The sequence below is a fragment of the Pongo pygmaeus genome, chromosome 12 (genome assembly GCF_028885625.2).
Source record: "Pongo pygmaeus isolate AG05252 chromosome 12, NHGRI_mPonPyg2-v2.0_pri, whole genome shotgun sequence".
Taxonomy (NCBI): domain Eukaryota; kingdom Metazoa; phylum Chordata; class Mammalia; order Primates; family Hominidae; genus Pongo; species Pongo pygmaeus.
The window spans coordinates 72,578,360-72,596,197 of record NC_072385.2 but is presented as its reverse complement, the minus strand read 5'-3'; the positions used below and the strand labels follow the sequence as shown (position 1 = coordinate 72,596,197).

General features: G+C 39.2%; 1 protein-coding gene across 17 annotated transcripts in view; it reads right to left on the bottom strand.

Moving 5' to 3' along the window:
- Positions 1-17,838, bottom strand: part of PUS10 (pseudouridine synthase 10) — a 127,078-nt gene that overhangs the window by 50,060 nt on the left and 59,180 nt on the right. For all 17 annotated transcript variants that reach the window (XM_063648708.1, XM_054475069.2, XM_054475063.2 and 14 more), the window contains one exon: positions 16,629-16,715. In XM_063648708.1, coding sequence (XP_063504778.1) covers positions 16,629-16,715 — 87 coding nt within the window. The remainder of the gene's footprint in view (positions 1-16,628; positions 16,716-17,838) is intronic.

The window sequence follows — 17,838 nt, the reverse complement described above, 5'->3', positions numbered from 1 at the left end:
AAGAAACTAGAGACAAAAAAATTACACAATAGCAACACATATTGATATTCTCAGAAAGATAAAATATTGTGTTTATCAAACAAGAATAGGATCCTATTTTTCTAAAACACACACACACATACTCACACACAAGCACAGGAAAAAGACCTAGAAAACAGAAAAGGTCTTGGAATTAAAAACATAGTATTCCTATTTATGAAAAACTAAACAAGATTGGAAAACAAAGTTGAGAAAATTTGTTAATAGTGGATCAACCCTCCTGAGGACAACTAGAAAAGCTGGACAACTAAAAAAAAAATTGCATGAAGACATCAGAAAGTTAACAAGGCAGTGAAGAGTTACAGGGCCAAAATTCAGAAGAAGGAAACCAAAGATGAGCCAGGTGTTTTGAGCAGCTTTTCCCCAAGGGGCATCTGTTGTCAGAAGAGAGAGAGGGAATCCTGATAAGCCCTATGTTTTGGCTGAAACCATGAAGGATGACACCCTAGAAGCAGGGGTAAATGAGGACAAGAACAGTCCTTAAAGGTGCTAAAGATCAACTTCAAATCACTGAAATCCTTGTAGCTGGATTAAGGTAATTGCAATCCCTGTGGCTGGATTAAGGTAATTCAGAATTGCTAATGCCCCTAGCTAGAACTCAGAAGAAAACAAAAATCCTCTCTGGAGGAGAACATTATTTTAGTTTCAAATTATATTTTTCATAATCAATGTCCAAATTTTCTTTTCTTTTCTTTTCTTTTTTTTTTTTTTTTTTGAGACAGGGTCTCGCTCTGTTGCCCAGGCTGGAGTGCAGTGGCATAATCTCAGCTCACTGCAGCCTCCACCTCTGGGTTCAAGAAGCAATCCTCCCACCTCAGCCTCCTGAGTAGCTGGGACTACAGGCGCACACCACCATGCCCAGATAACTTTCTTCATTTTTTGTTGACATGAGGTCTTGTTATGTTGCCCAGGCTGGTCTTGAACTCCTGGGCTCAAACGATCCTGAGTTGGCCCCCTAAAGTGCTGAAATTACAGGTGTGAACAACCACACCTGGCCTAACATTTTATTTTTTTGTAGAGACTGAGTCTCCTTATGTTGCCCAGGCTGGTCTCAAACTCCTGTGCTCAGGCAATCCTCCTGCCTCAGTCTCCTAAAATGCTGGGATTACAGGCATGAGTCCCTGCACCTGGCCTGACCTATACTTTAAAAAACAAAAACTAAACTAAAGGATATTCTTCATGCAGAAGAATATAATCCCAGATGACAGCTGAAATAAAGGGTAATACACAAGATAAATATGTGGGTAAATCTGTGAATATTGACTGATTGTATAGAATATTACTTGTATAAAATAATGTCATATGGGATTTAAATATGTGTCAAATTAAAACACACACAATGAAATGTAAATTAAGAGATACAAGGAATCTATGTATTCCAAGGTCTTTGCATTCTCTGGAAAAGATAAAAGTATTTATTTATTTTTATTTGAGAGAGAGAGTCTCACTCTGTCATCCAGGATGGAGTGCAATGGCTCAATCTTGGCTCACTGCAGCCTCAACTTCCTGGGCTCAAACAATCCTTCTATCTCAGCCTCTTGAGGAGCTGGGACTACAGGCATGCACCACCATGTCCAGCTAATTTTTTATTTTTTGTAGAAATGGGAGTACCAATTTAATTAGTACTTTTAAGAGTAAAGGAAAAACTTTAAATACATAACTTCTAAGATAATGATATGTGTGAGGGGATAGAATTTAAACAGAAAAATAATCCAAAAGAATTATCATTATCCCTAATTCTGTTTAACAATGTACTAGAGATCTTAGCCAATGCAACAAAGCAAGAAAAGGAAATAAATATTACGAAAATTGGAGGGGAAAAGTCATCGTGTACAGACCATATGACCTCCAATTTAACATGGTAGGGGACACCTCCCTGGGGCCAGACCAATAAAGCAGTAACTGAAATACCAGTTGCTGCATGCCACCTAAGAAACAAGTTGCAGATTGAAAGTTATTCAACAGAAGTTCCTTTTTTTTTTTTTTTTTTTTTTTGAGACAGGGTTTTGCTGTGTTACCCAGGCTGGAGTATAGTGGTGCGATCTCAGCTTACTGCAACCTCCACTTCCCGGGCTCAAGCGATTCTCCTGCCTCAGCTTCCGAGTAGCTGGGACTACAGGTGCCTGCCACCACACCCAGCTAATTTTTACATTTTAAGTAGAGACGGGTTTTCGCCATGTTGACCAAGCTGGTCATGAACTTCTGGCCTCAAGTGATTCACCTGTCTTAGCCTCCCAAAGTGCTGGGATTATAGGCATAAGCCACTACACGCAGACAGAAGTACCTTAATACATGTCTACATTTAAAAAAATGTTTTGCAATACAAATTTAGCATTCATGACTAGCTATTGATTTACTCAATAGGGCATGAGTGCACATGCCCACTCCACAACAGGTCATGGATTTCTGTGATGCTTTCAGAATATGAAAGTCTCACTAAAATCACCAACTCATGATTTCTAATACAAATTTCTAGTGATAACACTAAAGGAATATCAGATAATCAATACACATCGTAACACCCCAGCCTCACAGAAAATTTAAATCCTGGATGTGAACTAAATTCTAAATAGAAACCACTTCATACTATGCTTCTTAATATAAGACTAAAAGGGCTATTTGTGTTGATACCTTTGCATCTATTTTATTATTTCATTTCCTTTTATATGGTTCATGACCACATTTAAATAAAATCCATTTTATTTTTTCCCCACACAAGTTAGTTCCCCTCACATTATCTTTACTCAGCTACTGACAACAACATTTTAACAACCAGTTTAGAGAGAAACTTAGATTCCATCAGAAAAAGGAATCAAAGGTTTTGATCATACGCGATACCGCAACATTTACTTACACAAGTAGCTTTCAAATTATAATTTAATGCATACGATATACGACTCTTTAATTCGCCATGTATATAATTTTTAAAGATAAAAAACTAGCCCTCTGCAAGTACGTGCTGAGCACTCTTGCCCTGGCTCTGGAGACTGCCATATATCCAGCTGATCTCTGACGCACTAATTGTGAAACCAAAAGCTACACGCAATAAAAAGGAAGTAGCCCTGTGAAATGGCAATCCAATGCTCAACTAGGGTTTTTTACATCAGAGTTTAATAAATTATCAAAGTGTTCAGGCCAGGCGCAGTGGCTCACACCTGTAATCCGAGGACTTTGGAAGGCTGAGGCAGGCAGACCACAAGGTCAGGAGATTGACACCATCCTGGCCAACACAGTGAAACCCCATCTCTACTAAGAATACAAAAAAATTAGCCAGGTGTGGCGGCACATGCCTGCAGTCCCCGCTGCTTGACAGGCTGAGGCAGGAGAATCTCTTGAACCCGTGAGGTGGACGTTGCAGTGAGCCGAGATCATGTCACTGCACTTCAGCCTGGGTGACAGGGTGAGACTCTGTCTCAAAAAAAAAAAAAAAAAAAAGAAAAAAAGAAAGGTTCAAATTGATTAGAAAATATGTATTACATTAAGAAAAACTGGATAACTTTGCATAATAAACATAATGGCAAGGAGAAAGATACTTAGTTTTTTTAAGACAAAATTCCCAGTTAAACATTTCCACCTGGGGCCTTGAATGGTATCTAGTCTAGAAAATAGATTCCACTAGTATTGATCCTGTATTAATATCAGTGAGGAAAAATAGATTCAGTTTTATTTAAAAGGGAAGATTCGTAAAAATAACTTTCAATATTTGGAGCAGTAAAACCTAATTTTAAAAAGGAGGAGCAGCTGTAGCACTGCAATTGATTGACACTTTTTTTTTTTTGAGATGGAGTCTTGCTCTGTAGCCCAATCTGGAGTGCAGTGGCGCGTTCTCGGCTCACTGCAAGCTCCGCCTCCCGGGTTCACACCATTCTCCTGCCTCAGCCTCCCAAGCAGCTGGGACTACAGGCACCTGCCACTACGCCCGGCTAATTTTTTGTATTTTTAGTAGAGACGGGGTTTCACTGTGTTAGCCAGGATGGTCTCGATCTCCTGACCTCGTGATCCGCTTCTCTTGGCCTCCCAAAGTGCTGGGATTACAGGCGTGAGCCAGCGCACCCAGCCAGATCGACACTTCTTAACTGATAAACCTGGCCAAAGACTATTTTGCTGGTCCTTCCTTTTGCCTGGAGGAAAGAAAGTAGTAGTACTATTTCTTAAGAAAGAGGTTTCTGACAATGAGTTTGGATGTGTCTGACTTCAAGGTAGCACTTGCCACCTAGCCCCCTCTTCTTGGACATTTGGACATATCCATGACAAAGGATGTGGCTGAAAACTTTATTGGGACTTCCACCTCCAATTAAGGGACTTCACCATCATAATTCATCATCACACATACATGCATCAATCTTCCACAGAGCAAAAAAAAAAAGGAAAAGTCAAAAATAGCTCCTCACAAAAATGACTTGAAATTCCTGAATTTTAAGATAGGTGCTGTAATAAAATATTTGACTCAAAACATCTTTGCACCTATTCCAGTCATCTGATAACAAAACCTGAACGTAAATGTGATGGGAAAGTGCTAAAATTGTAATTTAAATTTTATTTCCGGAGTTATCATTTTAGAGAATCACAAAATAAACTGGTGGTTTACCATTACTCTTTTTAAATGATCACACTTGTTAAATAATTATGAGAGTTCTGGTTTCATATTTTTACCAAGAATCTTTTCCCTAAACTTGAAGATACTGGACCATTTGCAGAAAGATAATACTAAAGTCAAAACCGAGACTAAGTCCCACTTATAACACAGAAAGACAATAACCCTTTTGAAATCTGACCAAGGCCGGGTGCAGTGGCTCACGCCTATAATCCCAGCATTTTGGGAGGCCGAAGCGGGCGGATCACCTGAGGTCAGGAGTTTGAGACCAGTCTGACCAACACCTGAGGTCAGGAGTTTGAGACCAGCCTGACCAACAAGGTGAAACCCTGTCTCTACTAAAAATACAAAAAATCAGCTGGGCAAGGTGACGAGTGCCTGTAGTCCCAGCTACTTGGGAGCCTGAGGCAGGAGAATCGCTTGAACCCGAGAGGTGGAAATTGCAGTGAGCCAAGATCGCACCACTGCACTCCAGCCTGGGTGACAGAGTGAAACTCTGTCTCAAAAAAAAAGCATAAACTTTGGAGTTTAATAGATCAGAGTTCAAATCCTAGCTCTGCTATTTATCAGCGATGTGACCTTCAGCTTCAATTTCATCATCTGTAAAATGGAGATGATAACACCACCTACTTTAAGGGGTTGTGATTATTAAATGAAAGAGCACATGCAGCACACTCTGCCATGAAGATTTTCAATAACTGTTGGTGGCTTGTTTTCCTAAGAAAGGGGTTTTTTATCTTGCTGCTCCTAAAAAATAACTACACATTATAGTGGTGTGGCTGTTTTACATATAAATGATTGCTTTATATACATATGCATACATACATATATATTTGTTATTATTATGAATAATTTTTCAAAAACAATCATATCTTAGTAAGCTAGAATTACTAGGTCTAAAACACAGTGGTGGTATCAGAAAAAAGGACAGTTCTACGCAACAAGAAAAACCTAGACCTGAAATAGGCAAGAGTCTGAATTAGAAGTTCCCCTTTTCAGCAATTTAATTTACTAAGCCACACGGTCCTAAAAATTAATGGAGGAAAAATAGTTTAATAAAGATCTCTACAGTTAGAAGGTAGCGATGTGCTAATATGTTCCATTTCACAGGGAAATCATTTTAAAGAAAAAGGACATGTTTCATCTTGTATTCTTTTTTATTCTGTTATATTACCATTTCTTATTGTAAATTTTAAAGATGCCAAATGTGACAATTCACAAGAATAAGACCATACACATTTTTAAAAGAAACTTCAAATCTTTGAGGCTACCTCATGTTCTGAATGCACCTGGTGTCCCTCAATTACCTACACTGCTAGATGAGCCACAGCAACTTCTTTTCTTCCTTGCTTCCTCCTCCATTATACTTAGCTGGGTTCAGGCCAAGGAAAAGGCAATGCCATAAAGAGATGCATCTTTAAGCATTTAAATATATGTCTGAATAACCTGCCAACTGCAATCCTGAATCCAATATACATTACAGTATTGTGGTGGTCTTTAGAATTAGGCTTGCTTCTAGTCCTGCTTGACTGTGGCTTCCTCCTCACAGGAATGTGATTTGTTCTTCCTTGCTGCATGCCACAGTGACCTCGGGGACTGGGTGCTTTATCTGTTGGGCTTCTTGTGCCAGCACCCCAATAACGAGTTATTAGATCTCTTCAATATCTGCTTTGACTCTTTGATAGTTGGACTTCTGATTGTACATGCCAACCAGGGCTTGGGTTCTATATAGACCTTGACTAATCACATGTCACTCATTCTTTCTCCCTTGGAACACATCCTAGTGGTGTATCATGTAACAGAGTCCTAAACCTGCACCCATGTCTAGTTTTATGTTCTCCTTAACACAGCAGCTCTGCCTGGATTGATTACTCTGGTGATCCTCTGACCTTTAGTGATGTTCATGAGTGTATGGCTTAATAAGGGAAGTAGTTAAGAAAAGGTAATACCCACAGAGCCAAGGTAGTCAGGTAAATAAAACATACGAAAATACACAAGATGTAGAGATGGTATGGTTTGAAAAAAAAAAAAACTTAAGAAGCAACAGCAGCATGAAGCAGGGAGGCATATCCAGATTCCAATAAATGGGACACATGGACAAATCACATAACCCCTACGAGCCTTGGAGCCTTGGTTTTCTCCTCTTTAAGTGAGCATGAGTGTGGTGATGACTACTGAAGTGGTCTCAATCTGTGAAGCTGAAAAAAATTACCCAACATAGCATATCTTCTTTCCAGTCTACAGATACTACCCATTAACTGTCAGAGATTAAAAGGGGATCCCTTATACACAAAGGTTGGAAACTCCTGGACTCTCAATCAGACATTCCCAATAGGTATCAGTGGGTTTACACTTGGGTGGTGGCCTGGATAAGACTCTGACAAATCACAACCATATACACATTGACGTTTTTCAATAAGTGCCATAAAAAGCTGGGGAGTCCTGTTCTAGCCAATCACCAAGGTCTCATATAGATATATGTTTCCATGATTCTAATAACACAGACTTTCATACACCAGTGTTACATTCACAGAAGCAAGTTCTTGGCGTTACCTTTGATAAGATAGGGTGGATTGCTGCATGAACACACTCATTTCCTGTGAATGGTTATAAAAGTGGCAGCCTGTGTACCTAAAACTACCAAGGTTACTATACACTCCCCAACCCACTCATGAAAAGTCTATTGAAAGATCTTTAAGGGGCAGTCCCTAAAAGAACTAAGACTCAGAAGCATTTAACTTTTAAAAGGACTTAGTGGGGCCAGGCGTGGTGGCTCACGCCTGTACTCCCAGCACTTTGAGAGGCTGAAGTGGGCAGATCACGAGGTCAAGAGATCGAAACCATCCTGGCTAACACAGTGAAACCCCATCTCTACTAAAAATATAAAAAATTAGCCGGGCGGGGTGGCAGGCGCCTGTGGTCTCAGCTACTCGGGAGACTGAGGCAGGAGAATGGCGTGAACCCGGGAGGCGGGGCTTGCAGTGAGCTGAGATCGCATCACTGCACTCTAGCCTGGGGGACAGAGCAAGACTCCATTTCAAAAAAAAAAAAAAAAAAGGACTCAATGGAATGCTCTCTCTTTTCCCATAAATGGAAGTTTAGCCTAATGTTAGCATATGTCTGGGACATTCATTCTATAATAGTTTTGTGTGGCATTATGCTGTAGAAGTTTAGAGGAATCAGACTTGCTTTGCATGGTTAAGTGGACCATATAGGAACTGAAAGGAGTTCTAAACTAATCTAACCAAAAATAGGGCTATAAATTCTGAAAACTCCTTAGTAAGCTCAGAAAAGGCTTATTGAATGAAGTGGACCTTGGGTTGGTCTTACATGGTGGGTGAGAGAGAACACACACAGATTTAGGAAGAGTGCCTGTCATACAAAATAAAAATCGAGAAGCCATGCACAAATGGACAAAAGGCAGAAAATACACATGCTAAATCAGAAAGCTGAGTTAATGAACAAAGACGCCAGCTCATGCCTGCACACACAATATATATATAGCTCTCTATACTTAAAGTTGAGAATTTTGACACATTCTATTTATGAGCTAAACATAATTAGAAAAAATATAGTCCTTTAGAAAAAGAACATCAATCAATAACAGAAGGGAAATTACCAATTAAAAAAGATTCTAGGACTAATGGCCTGAGAGTTTAAGAGGCCTCTGTAAACACATAAAAAATTTTTAGTACGTGCATTTTTAGGACAAAGGAATTCACTGCTTTCTTCAGATTCTGAATGAGATCAATAATCCTAAATTAGTTATGAATCCACAGATTTAAGTAAAAATCCAAAGCTATTTGAATATCCATTTTTCAGAATTTAAAAAGACAATTTCAGGCTGGGCACAGTGGTCCATGCCTGTAATCCCAGCACTTTGGGAGGCTGAGGCGGACGCATCACCTGTCAGGAGTTCAAGACCAGCCTGGCCAACATGGCAAAACCCCACCTCTACTAAAAATACAAAAATTAGCCGGACGTGGTGGCATGCACCTGTAGTCCCAGCTACTCAGGGAGGCTGAAGCAGGAGAATCGCTTGAACCTGGGAGGCGGAGGTTGCAGTGAGCCCAGATCACGCCACTGCACTCCAATCTGGGTGACAGAGTGAGACTTCATCTTAAAAAAAAAAAAAAAAAGAAAGAAGACAATTTCTTAAATAAAAAAATGCTGCTACAGAAATTGTACTGCTGTCTGTGGCCACACCACCCTGAATGTGCTGATCTCACATGACCTCAAAAGCTAAGCAGGGTCGGGCCTGGTTAGCACTTGGATGGGTAGAAATGGTACTGCTTTTATTCTTAGCTAATTTTCTAGGGTCATGTATAATTTGTAGTACTTACTGCAAAGTATGCAGATATAAAGTATAATAAATGATAGGAAAAAAGTTTTGATTTGACAAAACTCCAACCATATCAAGTTGCATATTGATAAGCAGGTGTTCCATCCAAAGTAACACTTAAAAGACAATATATACATTTAAAGTCAATGGACTAAGCAAACTGTTTCCCATACACTACCCATGAAGAGACAAACCAAACTGATAGTACAATATTGCCCTCTACTGGACTCAACTACTAAAGATGAACCTAAAAACTAAAACTGAAAAGCATTTAGCTTTTAAAAGGACTTAATGGAATACTCTTTTCCCATAAATACAAATTTAGCCAAATATTAGCATATGTCTGGGACATTCATTCTATAGTTTTTGTGTGGCATTATAATGTAGAAGTTTAGAGGAATCAATCATGAATATAAAATAACCACTATAGGGCCGGGTGCAGTAGACTGTAATACTAGCATTTTGGGAGGCCACACTAGGAGGATCACTTGAGCCCAGGAGTTCGAGACCAGCCTTGGCAACATAGGGAGACCTCATCGCTACAAAAAAATAAAAAATAAGTTATCTGGGCATAGTGGCATGCACCTGTGGTCCCAGTTACTCAGGAAGGTGAGGCAGGAGGATCACTTGAGCCTAAGAGGTCAAGTGCTGCAGTGAGGTGTGATCACACCACTGCACTCCGGCCTGGGTGACAGAGTGAGACCCCGTCTCAAATAAATAAACACTATAATAAGTATTTTTCTTAAAATTATATAGAATCTTAGAGTTGAAAAGGCTTAAGATCTCTCGTCTAACCAACTATATAGTACACACTTTCTTTCTATGTATCTTGGCCAAGTACATTGGCACTCTGTATCTGTGGATCTTGCATCTATGGATTCAATCAACCCTGGATAGAAAACATTTAGGGGGGAAAAAAAGGATCTGTACTGAACAGGTACAGGCTTTTTCCTGTGATTATTCCCCAAATAATGTAGCATAACAACTATTTACATAGCACCCACATTGTAGTATATAAGTAATCTTGAGATGATTTAAAGTATACAAGAGGATGTGTGTAAGTTATATGCAAATAGTATACCATTTTATATGAGAAACTTAAGCATCTGTGGATTTTGGTATCTGCGAGGGGCTCGGGGGTCCTGGAACAAACCCCCCACAGATATCAAGGGACAATTGTATTTTCCAGCCTTGGCTTAAACACCCTAGTGATGTGAAATCTCTGGAAACAATCTATCCTGTTCTGGATAATTCTCAATTCTTAATAGCTCTTGATTCTATCCTTGCAGCAATCTAATTCCTCTTTTATAGGGAAGCCCCTCAAATATTTAAGGAAAGCAAACTCATCCCACTGAATCATCTATTCTCAAAATTAAATAACCCAAGCTTCTTCAGCAGTGGTTCCTGTGACCAGGTGTCAGATGGCTCCACCATTCTGAATGCACTAAATTCTCTAAATGTGTATTCATTTTCTATTGCTTCTATAACAAATTATCACAAATTTAGTGGTTTAAAACAACACCAATTTATTATCTTTAGGTCCCAGGTCTGACACAGGTCTCACTGGCTTAAAATCAAGGTGCCAGCAGGGCTGTGTTCCCTTCTGGAGGCTGTAAGTAGTAAATCTGTTTCCTTGCCTTTTCTAGCTTCAAAAGAACATCTGCATTCCTTGGCTCATGGCTCCCTTCCTCCACCTTCAGAATAAACGTTACATCTCTCTTACCATCATGTTATAATCACATCTCCCTCCTACCCTGACCTCTGTGGCCAACTTTCTTCCCCTTTGGAAAATTGCAACTGCCTTTATCTGTCTCCAGTCATTTGTAAAATCTGCTATTTTTAATCCATTTTCCTAGTGTTCCATTATTAGAACGCTAAGCTTGTGGGAGATATTTATATCCTACTGCTCTAGGTCATCGCCAAGGTCTGATTTTTCACCAAAAAAATTTGCAATCTCCAGCATAAATGGGTTAAAAGCCCTCAAAAATCAAGAATAGCTGCAAGTTCTTTCTGAAGCTATACTGGAATGTAATGCACCCAGGTCTAAACACCTGAACCCATTTTGAAAAGCTTCACCATGTGGAGCATTCGTTCTCCCTTACCAATGACCAGTCTACCTCTTTTCGGCAGGAAGATCATTTTCCTCAACATAAAGGACAGAAGCAAAACAGGATTTTTCAGAGCCCTGCTTTGTCTATATCATGCATCAGCAGTATACTATCAGTTCCAAATAGCAGATCTATCCATCCTTTTCATCTATTTCTTGCTCTAAACATAACTTTAAGTACACAAATTCTTCCTTAGCAATTCTTGAAAGCTTCTATTCATTAGTAGCTTTAGTTTTCTGGTTGCTGTTCTTATACACATAAGCTGTAAACCACCTCTTTTTTTTTTTTTTTTTTTTTTTGAGATGTAGTCTCCTCAGGCTGGAGTGCAGTGGCACAATCTTGGCTCACTGCAGCCTCCGCTTCCCAGGTTCAAATGATTCTCCTGCCTCAGCCTCCCAAATAGCTAGGACTACAGATGCACACCACCACATCCATCTAATTTTTGTATTTTTAGCAGAGATGGGATTTTACTATGTTGGCTAGGCTGGTCTCGAACTCCTGACCTCAGGTGATCCACCCACCTCAGCCTCCCAAAGTGCTGGGATTATAGGCATGAGCCAACACCCAGCCAAGCCATCCTCTTTCATTTGCATTAATTTGACTTCACCTTTCCTGTATTTCTTTTGAAACTGATCCTAGGTTGGCAAAAAATTTAACTGCTGAAGTTGGATGACAGGTACACAGGAGTTCATAGGCCAAACTAAAAAGTCAAATAAATATATCTAAATACAAGCATTTGTGTAAAAACAGAGGCAGAGATAGAAAGAGATCCCTACTTCTTCATTCAGATGTATTTTCCCCCACCCTTTTTTTAATTCATTGAAATAGTTTGGTTTGAATTAAAATGTGAATTGCACTTTCTCTGATGCTCTCAGTCCTGTTAATTTATCTTCCAGCACAGTATCTTATGCCATTTTTCTTTGCCTTTTCTTTGTAGTGTTTGAAATCCACTTATCAAAAGTTTAGGATATATTCTACTTATGCCTCTTCCTCCCATCCTTCAGGAATACAAATTTAAAAGGCTATCAATTTTTCTTTTAGGACTAGATTAGTTCCCGCACCATCCTTTAGGAAAATGGTTCTCAAAGTGTTGCTGTTGTAATAGCACCAGCATTACCTATGAGCTTGTTAGAAATGCAAATTCATGAGTCTCACCTGACCTACTGTATTAGCATCTCTGGGAATGGGACCTGGGAAACTCTCCAAGTGAGTCTCATGACTGTTAGAGAACCACTACTTTAGGAAAAGAAACAATTCCAATCCAAAAGTTGTCAGATAACACACTTTTAGTTAAACATGATTTCCATCATGTGCCGAGACACTGGGAGTCCCTCACACTACTGTATTCATTAGCCTTTGTGACTATTTTGTATCTGTAATTAATCAACCCTCCCCTTGCCCAGATATTATACAGAATACTTCTACTACTCTATCCATCCTGTTTTGTTTTGTTTTGTTTTTTGAGACAGGATCTTACTTTGTTCCAGGCTGGAGTGGGAGCGCAGTGGTGCAATCTCAGCTCACTGCAACCTCCGCCTCCTGGGGTACAGTGATCCTCCCACCTCAGTCTCCCCAGGAGCTGGGACCACAGGTACCACCGTGAGATCACTCTCAGGATCTCAAATCTCAGTGCAGTTACATAATTTCTTGCCATATCACACTACTACATCTTTCCTCTTAACAAATCTGAGCCTTATAAGAAGGAATTATCCTTCCATTATTACATTCAAATGATAAGACCAAACCCAGAAAGTCACCATGACAGTTGTAAGGTATTTATTACTCTCTTATAATCTCAAATTTATTATTAAAATGTTGTATGCCATTATAGACTTTGGAGACTCTAAGCATTATGTCCCACAACTTTCCATATTGTTCTCTTGTGAATCCCTGAATACTGCCTTTATTTATTCTACTTACTACGTCTTACTGTAACACTGTTTCACCAGTTAATCTGCTTATGCTTCTCCTCTTTAGCAGTATTAAGTTTAAAGCTGTTCTGATTGATTAGCTAGTTCCTTCTAAGAAAACACATTTAGGAGATATACTCCATCCTGCTTCCATATTCTCCCGAACTCAGTGGAAAATGATTATTATACTAACTGTGAACAAAAATATAGACTTTTCTTTCTAAGCTTTTAAATTAATGCTTTTATAATGATGATAAATAAAAACTACTGGGGCCAGGAGCGGTGGCTCACACCTGTAATCCCAGAACTTTGGGAGGCCAAGGCGGGCTGATCACTTGAGATCAGGAGTTCCAGACCAGCCTGACCAACATGGTGAAACCGCGTCTCTACTAAAAATACAAAAATTAGCTGGGTGTGGTGGCATATGCCTGTAATCCCAGCTACTCGTGAGGCTGAGGCAGGAAAATTGCTTGAACTCAGGAGGCGGAGGCTGCAGTGAGCAGAGACTGCGCCACTGCACTCCAGCCTGGCTGACAGAACAAGACCCTGTCTCAAAAAAAAAAAATATATTGCTGTCATCAGAAAGGGATTGGTAGAACCAGAAATATAGATGCGTTAATGCAAATTTTATTGCCTAATTTTTTTTTTTTTTTGAGACAAGGTCTTGCTCTGTCACCCAGGCTAGAGTACAGTGGTGTAATCATGGCTCACTGCAGCTTCAACCCCCCAGGCCCAAGCAATCCTCCCACCTTGGCCTTCAGGGTAGCTGGGACTACAGATATGCATCACCACACCCAGCTAATTTTTTAATTTTTTTGTAGAGACAGAGTCTCACTGTGTTGCCCAGGCTGGTCTTGAACTGACTCAAGAGATCCTCCCACCTCAGCCTCCCAAAGTGCTGGGATTACAGGCATGAGCTACTGTGACCGGCCATTTAATTTTTAAAAAAACTTTACTTGAGGCCACCCTTTGTTTCTTTTGTAAGCAGGAATATAATAAATACCACCATATTGATAAAGTATTGTTTGCTTTAAATAGATCTGTGATAATCTACTTCTTAGAAGTGGAAAAAATCAAATCATTCAAATGGACTCAGTTGTATATTCTGGTGTGAATTATGAGATAATTGACATCAATCAATTTTATGGATAGTATATTGATGTTTGTTCTACAAACAGATAAAGAAGTTCTAAGGTAGAGATATTTACAAGGTCTAAGTTGAAAGCCACAATGTAGAACATGGCACTAGAGAAATCACAGAATTTATATTCAAAATGCAGAATATTCTGAAGATATGTGTAACTAGCTTAAATTGAGATGTGTAACAAATAAGTGGTTTAAAAAGCAATTTCTATCCAACCTGGCTTGCACAGCATATCTCAACTCCAAAGAAGTAATAAAAGATGACAATAAAAGAAAGTAACACATGGCCAAACATGGTGGCTCACACCTGTAATTTCAGCACTTTGGGAGGCCAAGGCAAACAGATCATGAGGTCAGAAGATCAAGACCATCCTGGCTAACACGGTGAAACCCCATCTCTACTAAAAACTACAAAAAATTAGCCGGGCATGGTGGTGGGTACCTGTAGTTTCTGCTACTCAAGATGCTGAGGCAGGAGAATGGCATGAACCCAGGAGGCGGAGCTTGCAGTGAGCTGAGATCATGCCACTGCACTCCAGCCTGGGTGACAGAGAGAGACTCCGTCTCAAAAAAAAAAAAAAAAAAGAGAAAGTAACATAATAACAGAAAATCACCAAGTGAACCATAAACATAATTTTCTGAAGAAACCTGGGATGTGAAAAGAGTATACTGCATATAAAACTGTAATTTCTTGAATTTTTATTCTTAGGAAATGAATAGGTTAAAATATGTTAGTCATTACTACAAATAAAACAATAAAACATAGCACACTAAACTATGGAAACATATTAATTCTTCAATAATCAGAACAGTCACATATGTCTGCTAAATAGTTTTCTGGCTAAAATTAGTTATAAAAAGTAGAGTTTAAGCAGAATAATTCTATTTTTAAAAACAGTATCTTCTGGCCAGGCATGGTGGCTCACGACTGTAATCCCAGCACTTTGGGAGGCCGAGGTCGACGGATCACCTGAGGTCGGGTGTCCGAGACCAGCCTGACCAACGTGAAGAAACCCCGCCTCTACTAAAAATACAAAAAAAAAATTAGCCGGGCTTGGTGATGCATGCCTGTAAGCCCAGCTACTTGGGAGGCTGAGGCAGGAGAATTGCTTGAACCCGGGAGGCAGAGGTTGCAGTGAGCCGAGATGGCGCCATTGTACTCCAGCCTGGGCAACAAGGACGAAACTCCGTCTCAAAACAAACAAACAAACAAAAAAAACAGTGTCTTCTGTTTCTAATATGGAATATAAATACCTTATAAATAGTAACATTAAGCTAATATTATTAAAATCATCAAATAAGTGATAAAATGGGTAATATGAATCTTAATGTAAAAATATAAACTTTGATTCGCAGGTTCTGATGGTTAGGGAAATATATAAACATAAGCTTTGAGAGGAAGGGTTTGGTGGTAAGATATATAACCACATTCAGAAAATATACTTCTTATTCCTATTTGTTTCTCAAAACTTTCACTAAAGTGACAGTCATTCAGCTTTTGGAAGTCTGTTTTTCTCTACCAAAATTGGACCAGAAGATGACACATCAGTGAGAAATGCTTTAGTGATTAACTAGAAAATGACTCTAAGTGTTTATAAGCCCAGTTATATCATCATCATCATCCCCTTTATTCTTCCATTTGCTCAGTTATCTTGTCAGCAACACAGATACTACATAAAATCATTCCACCCTCTTTCATTTCCCGGCTCTTCTGTATCATCCTATCCAGCTTCAACAATCTGCAGCTTATTTGGGGCTAATAAACATGCTCACCCAAAGAAAGTGAGGGTTTATGATGTAATGTTCTGGTGATACTGCAGGCTTCTTAGGGGAAAGACATCTCATAAATATAAACGAATATGCTTAGAACCCATGGTGGCAATTTGAGATTATAGAAGTTTCTCACTATACTTCATTTAACAGTATTAGCAAAGCTTTATGTTTTCATGTCAGTTTTGACACATAAGAATATTACAGCAATGACTTTTTTTTTTTCACTTAACAAAGAAAACAGTTTTAAAAAATGAGGCCATTTCTCTCCCTTTTCTCATTGACCGGAAGATACGCCATCTTTTTATATTTTACTCCAGAGGGAAGAAGGCTCATCATAATTGAAATGACCCTATTCTAGGACTATTCTAAAATGCACATATCCACCTCAAAAGATCTCTGGAAACCTAGTCAAATCTGTTTCTCTGACCATCATGCCTCACATGGAGCTAATAATGAATGTCTGCAACTGATTGAGGGACTTTAAAAAAGATGGCAGTCCTAGGACAAACTAACTTGCTTTGTTAGGACAAAATTAATTCCTTTTGGCATTCACTCACTCAACAAGTATTTATTAAGCAGCTGTAAATTGCTTCAATCATTCAATAAGTACACAAAAGGTAAAAAATATAATAGAGTAAGGAATATTTCTACATTCCCATTTTTTGAGAAATTCCTAGCATGCACTTCACATATAGTTTTATGCATGCAAATGACCTTACCTCTCTTACAGATAGTTGTGGTGGGAAGGAGACTGAAAATACCAAGCTGGTGAATTCAAACCCAGAGGCCTCAACCTTTTGGCACACCTAAAAAAGCATTACAATTATGTAAATTCCCAGGAATTGCTGAAAATATTACTTACCCTAATCTTAATAACACAAATTTCTGGTCCAGGAGATGACATGGCAAAACTTCCAAATTTTCACATTTGACAGTGGAACACTCACAAATATCTTGAGATTAAATATTGCCTAACTATGACCCTGAAGACTAATACCACAAGGAACCAAAATAGCCAGGAGTAACATCTTCAGAATAAACTGTTAAGTGTCAAAATAGCTTTCTATTAGGTCACCCCCTAACTTCCAAACAAAATAAACCCAAATATAGCACTCTTGACAGAAAAAACAAACAAAAGGCAATCCCACATTCAATCATTTACCTTCTACAAGGCTGTACCACTAGTCTTTTCAGGACAATAATAAGTACGACTAGAAATGAACTTTTCTGTAACTTAGCTATGTTAAATAGCAAAATGAAAACAAACTGCTATATTTTTCTTCAGTTAAATAGCACTTATGACTGAAATACATGAATACACATTTTATTAATTTTCAGATATGTCAATTAAAAAGTAATTTGAGAAGACTAGGCTTTTGGGTTTTTAAAAAAAAAAAAAAGAAAATATTTTAATGATCCAATTGTGTGAAACAAGTTGAAATGAATGGCAGTGTTCCTTTCAATATAAAAATTCTTGGATCTGGGCATGGTGGCGTGCACCTGTAGTCCCAGCTACTTGGGAGGCTAAGGCGTGAGGATCACTTGAGCCCAGAGGTGGAGGCTGCAATAAGCCGATGTCATGCAACTGCACTCCAGCCTGGGTGACAGAGTGGGACCCTGTCTCAAAAAAAACAAAAACAAAAACCAGAAGGTCGGGCATGGTGGCTCATGCCTATAATCACAACACTTTGGGAGGCCAAGTCAGGCAGATCACCTGAGGTCAGGAGTTCGAGACCAGACTGGCCAACATGGTGAAACCCCGTCTCTACTAAAAATACAAAAATTAGCTGGGTGTGGTGGCACATGCCTGTAATCCCAGCTACTCAGGAGGCTGAGGCAAGAGAATCATTTGAACCTGGGAAGCAGAGGTTGTAGTGAGCTGAGATCGCACCACTGCGCTCCAGCCTGGGTGACAACAGCGAAACTCTG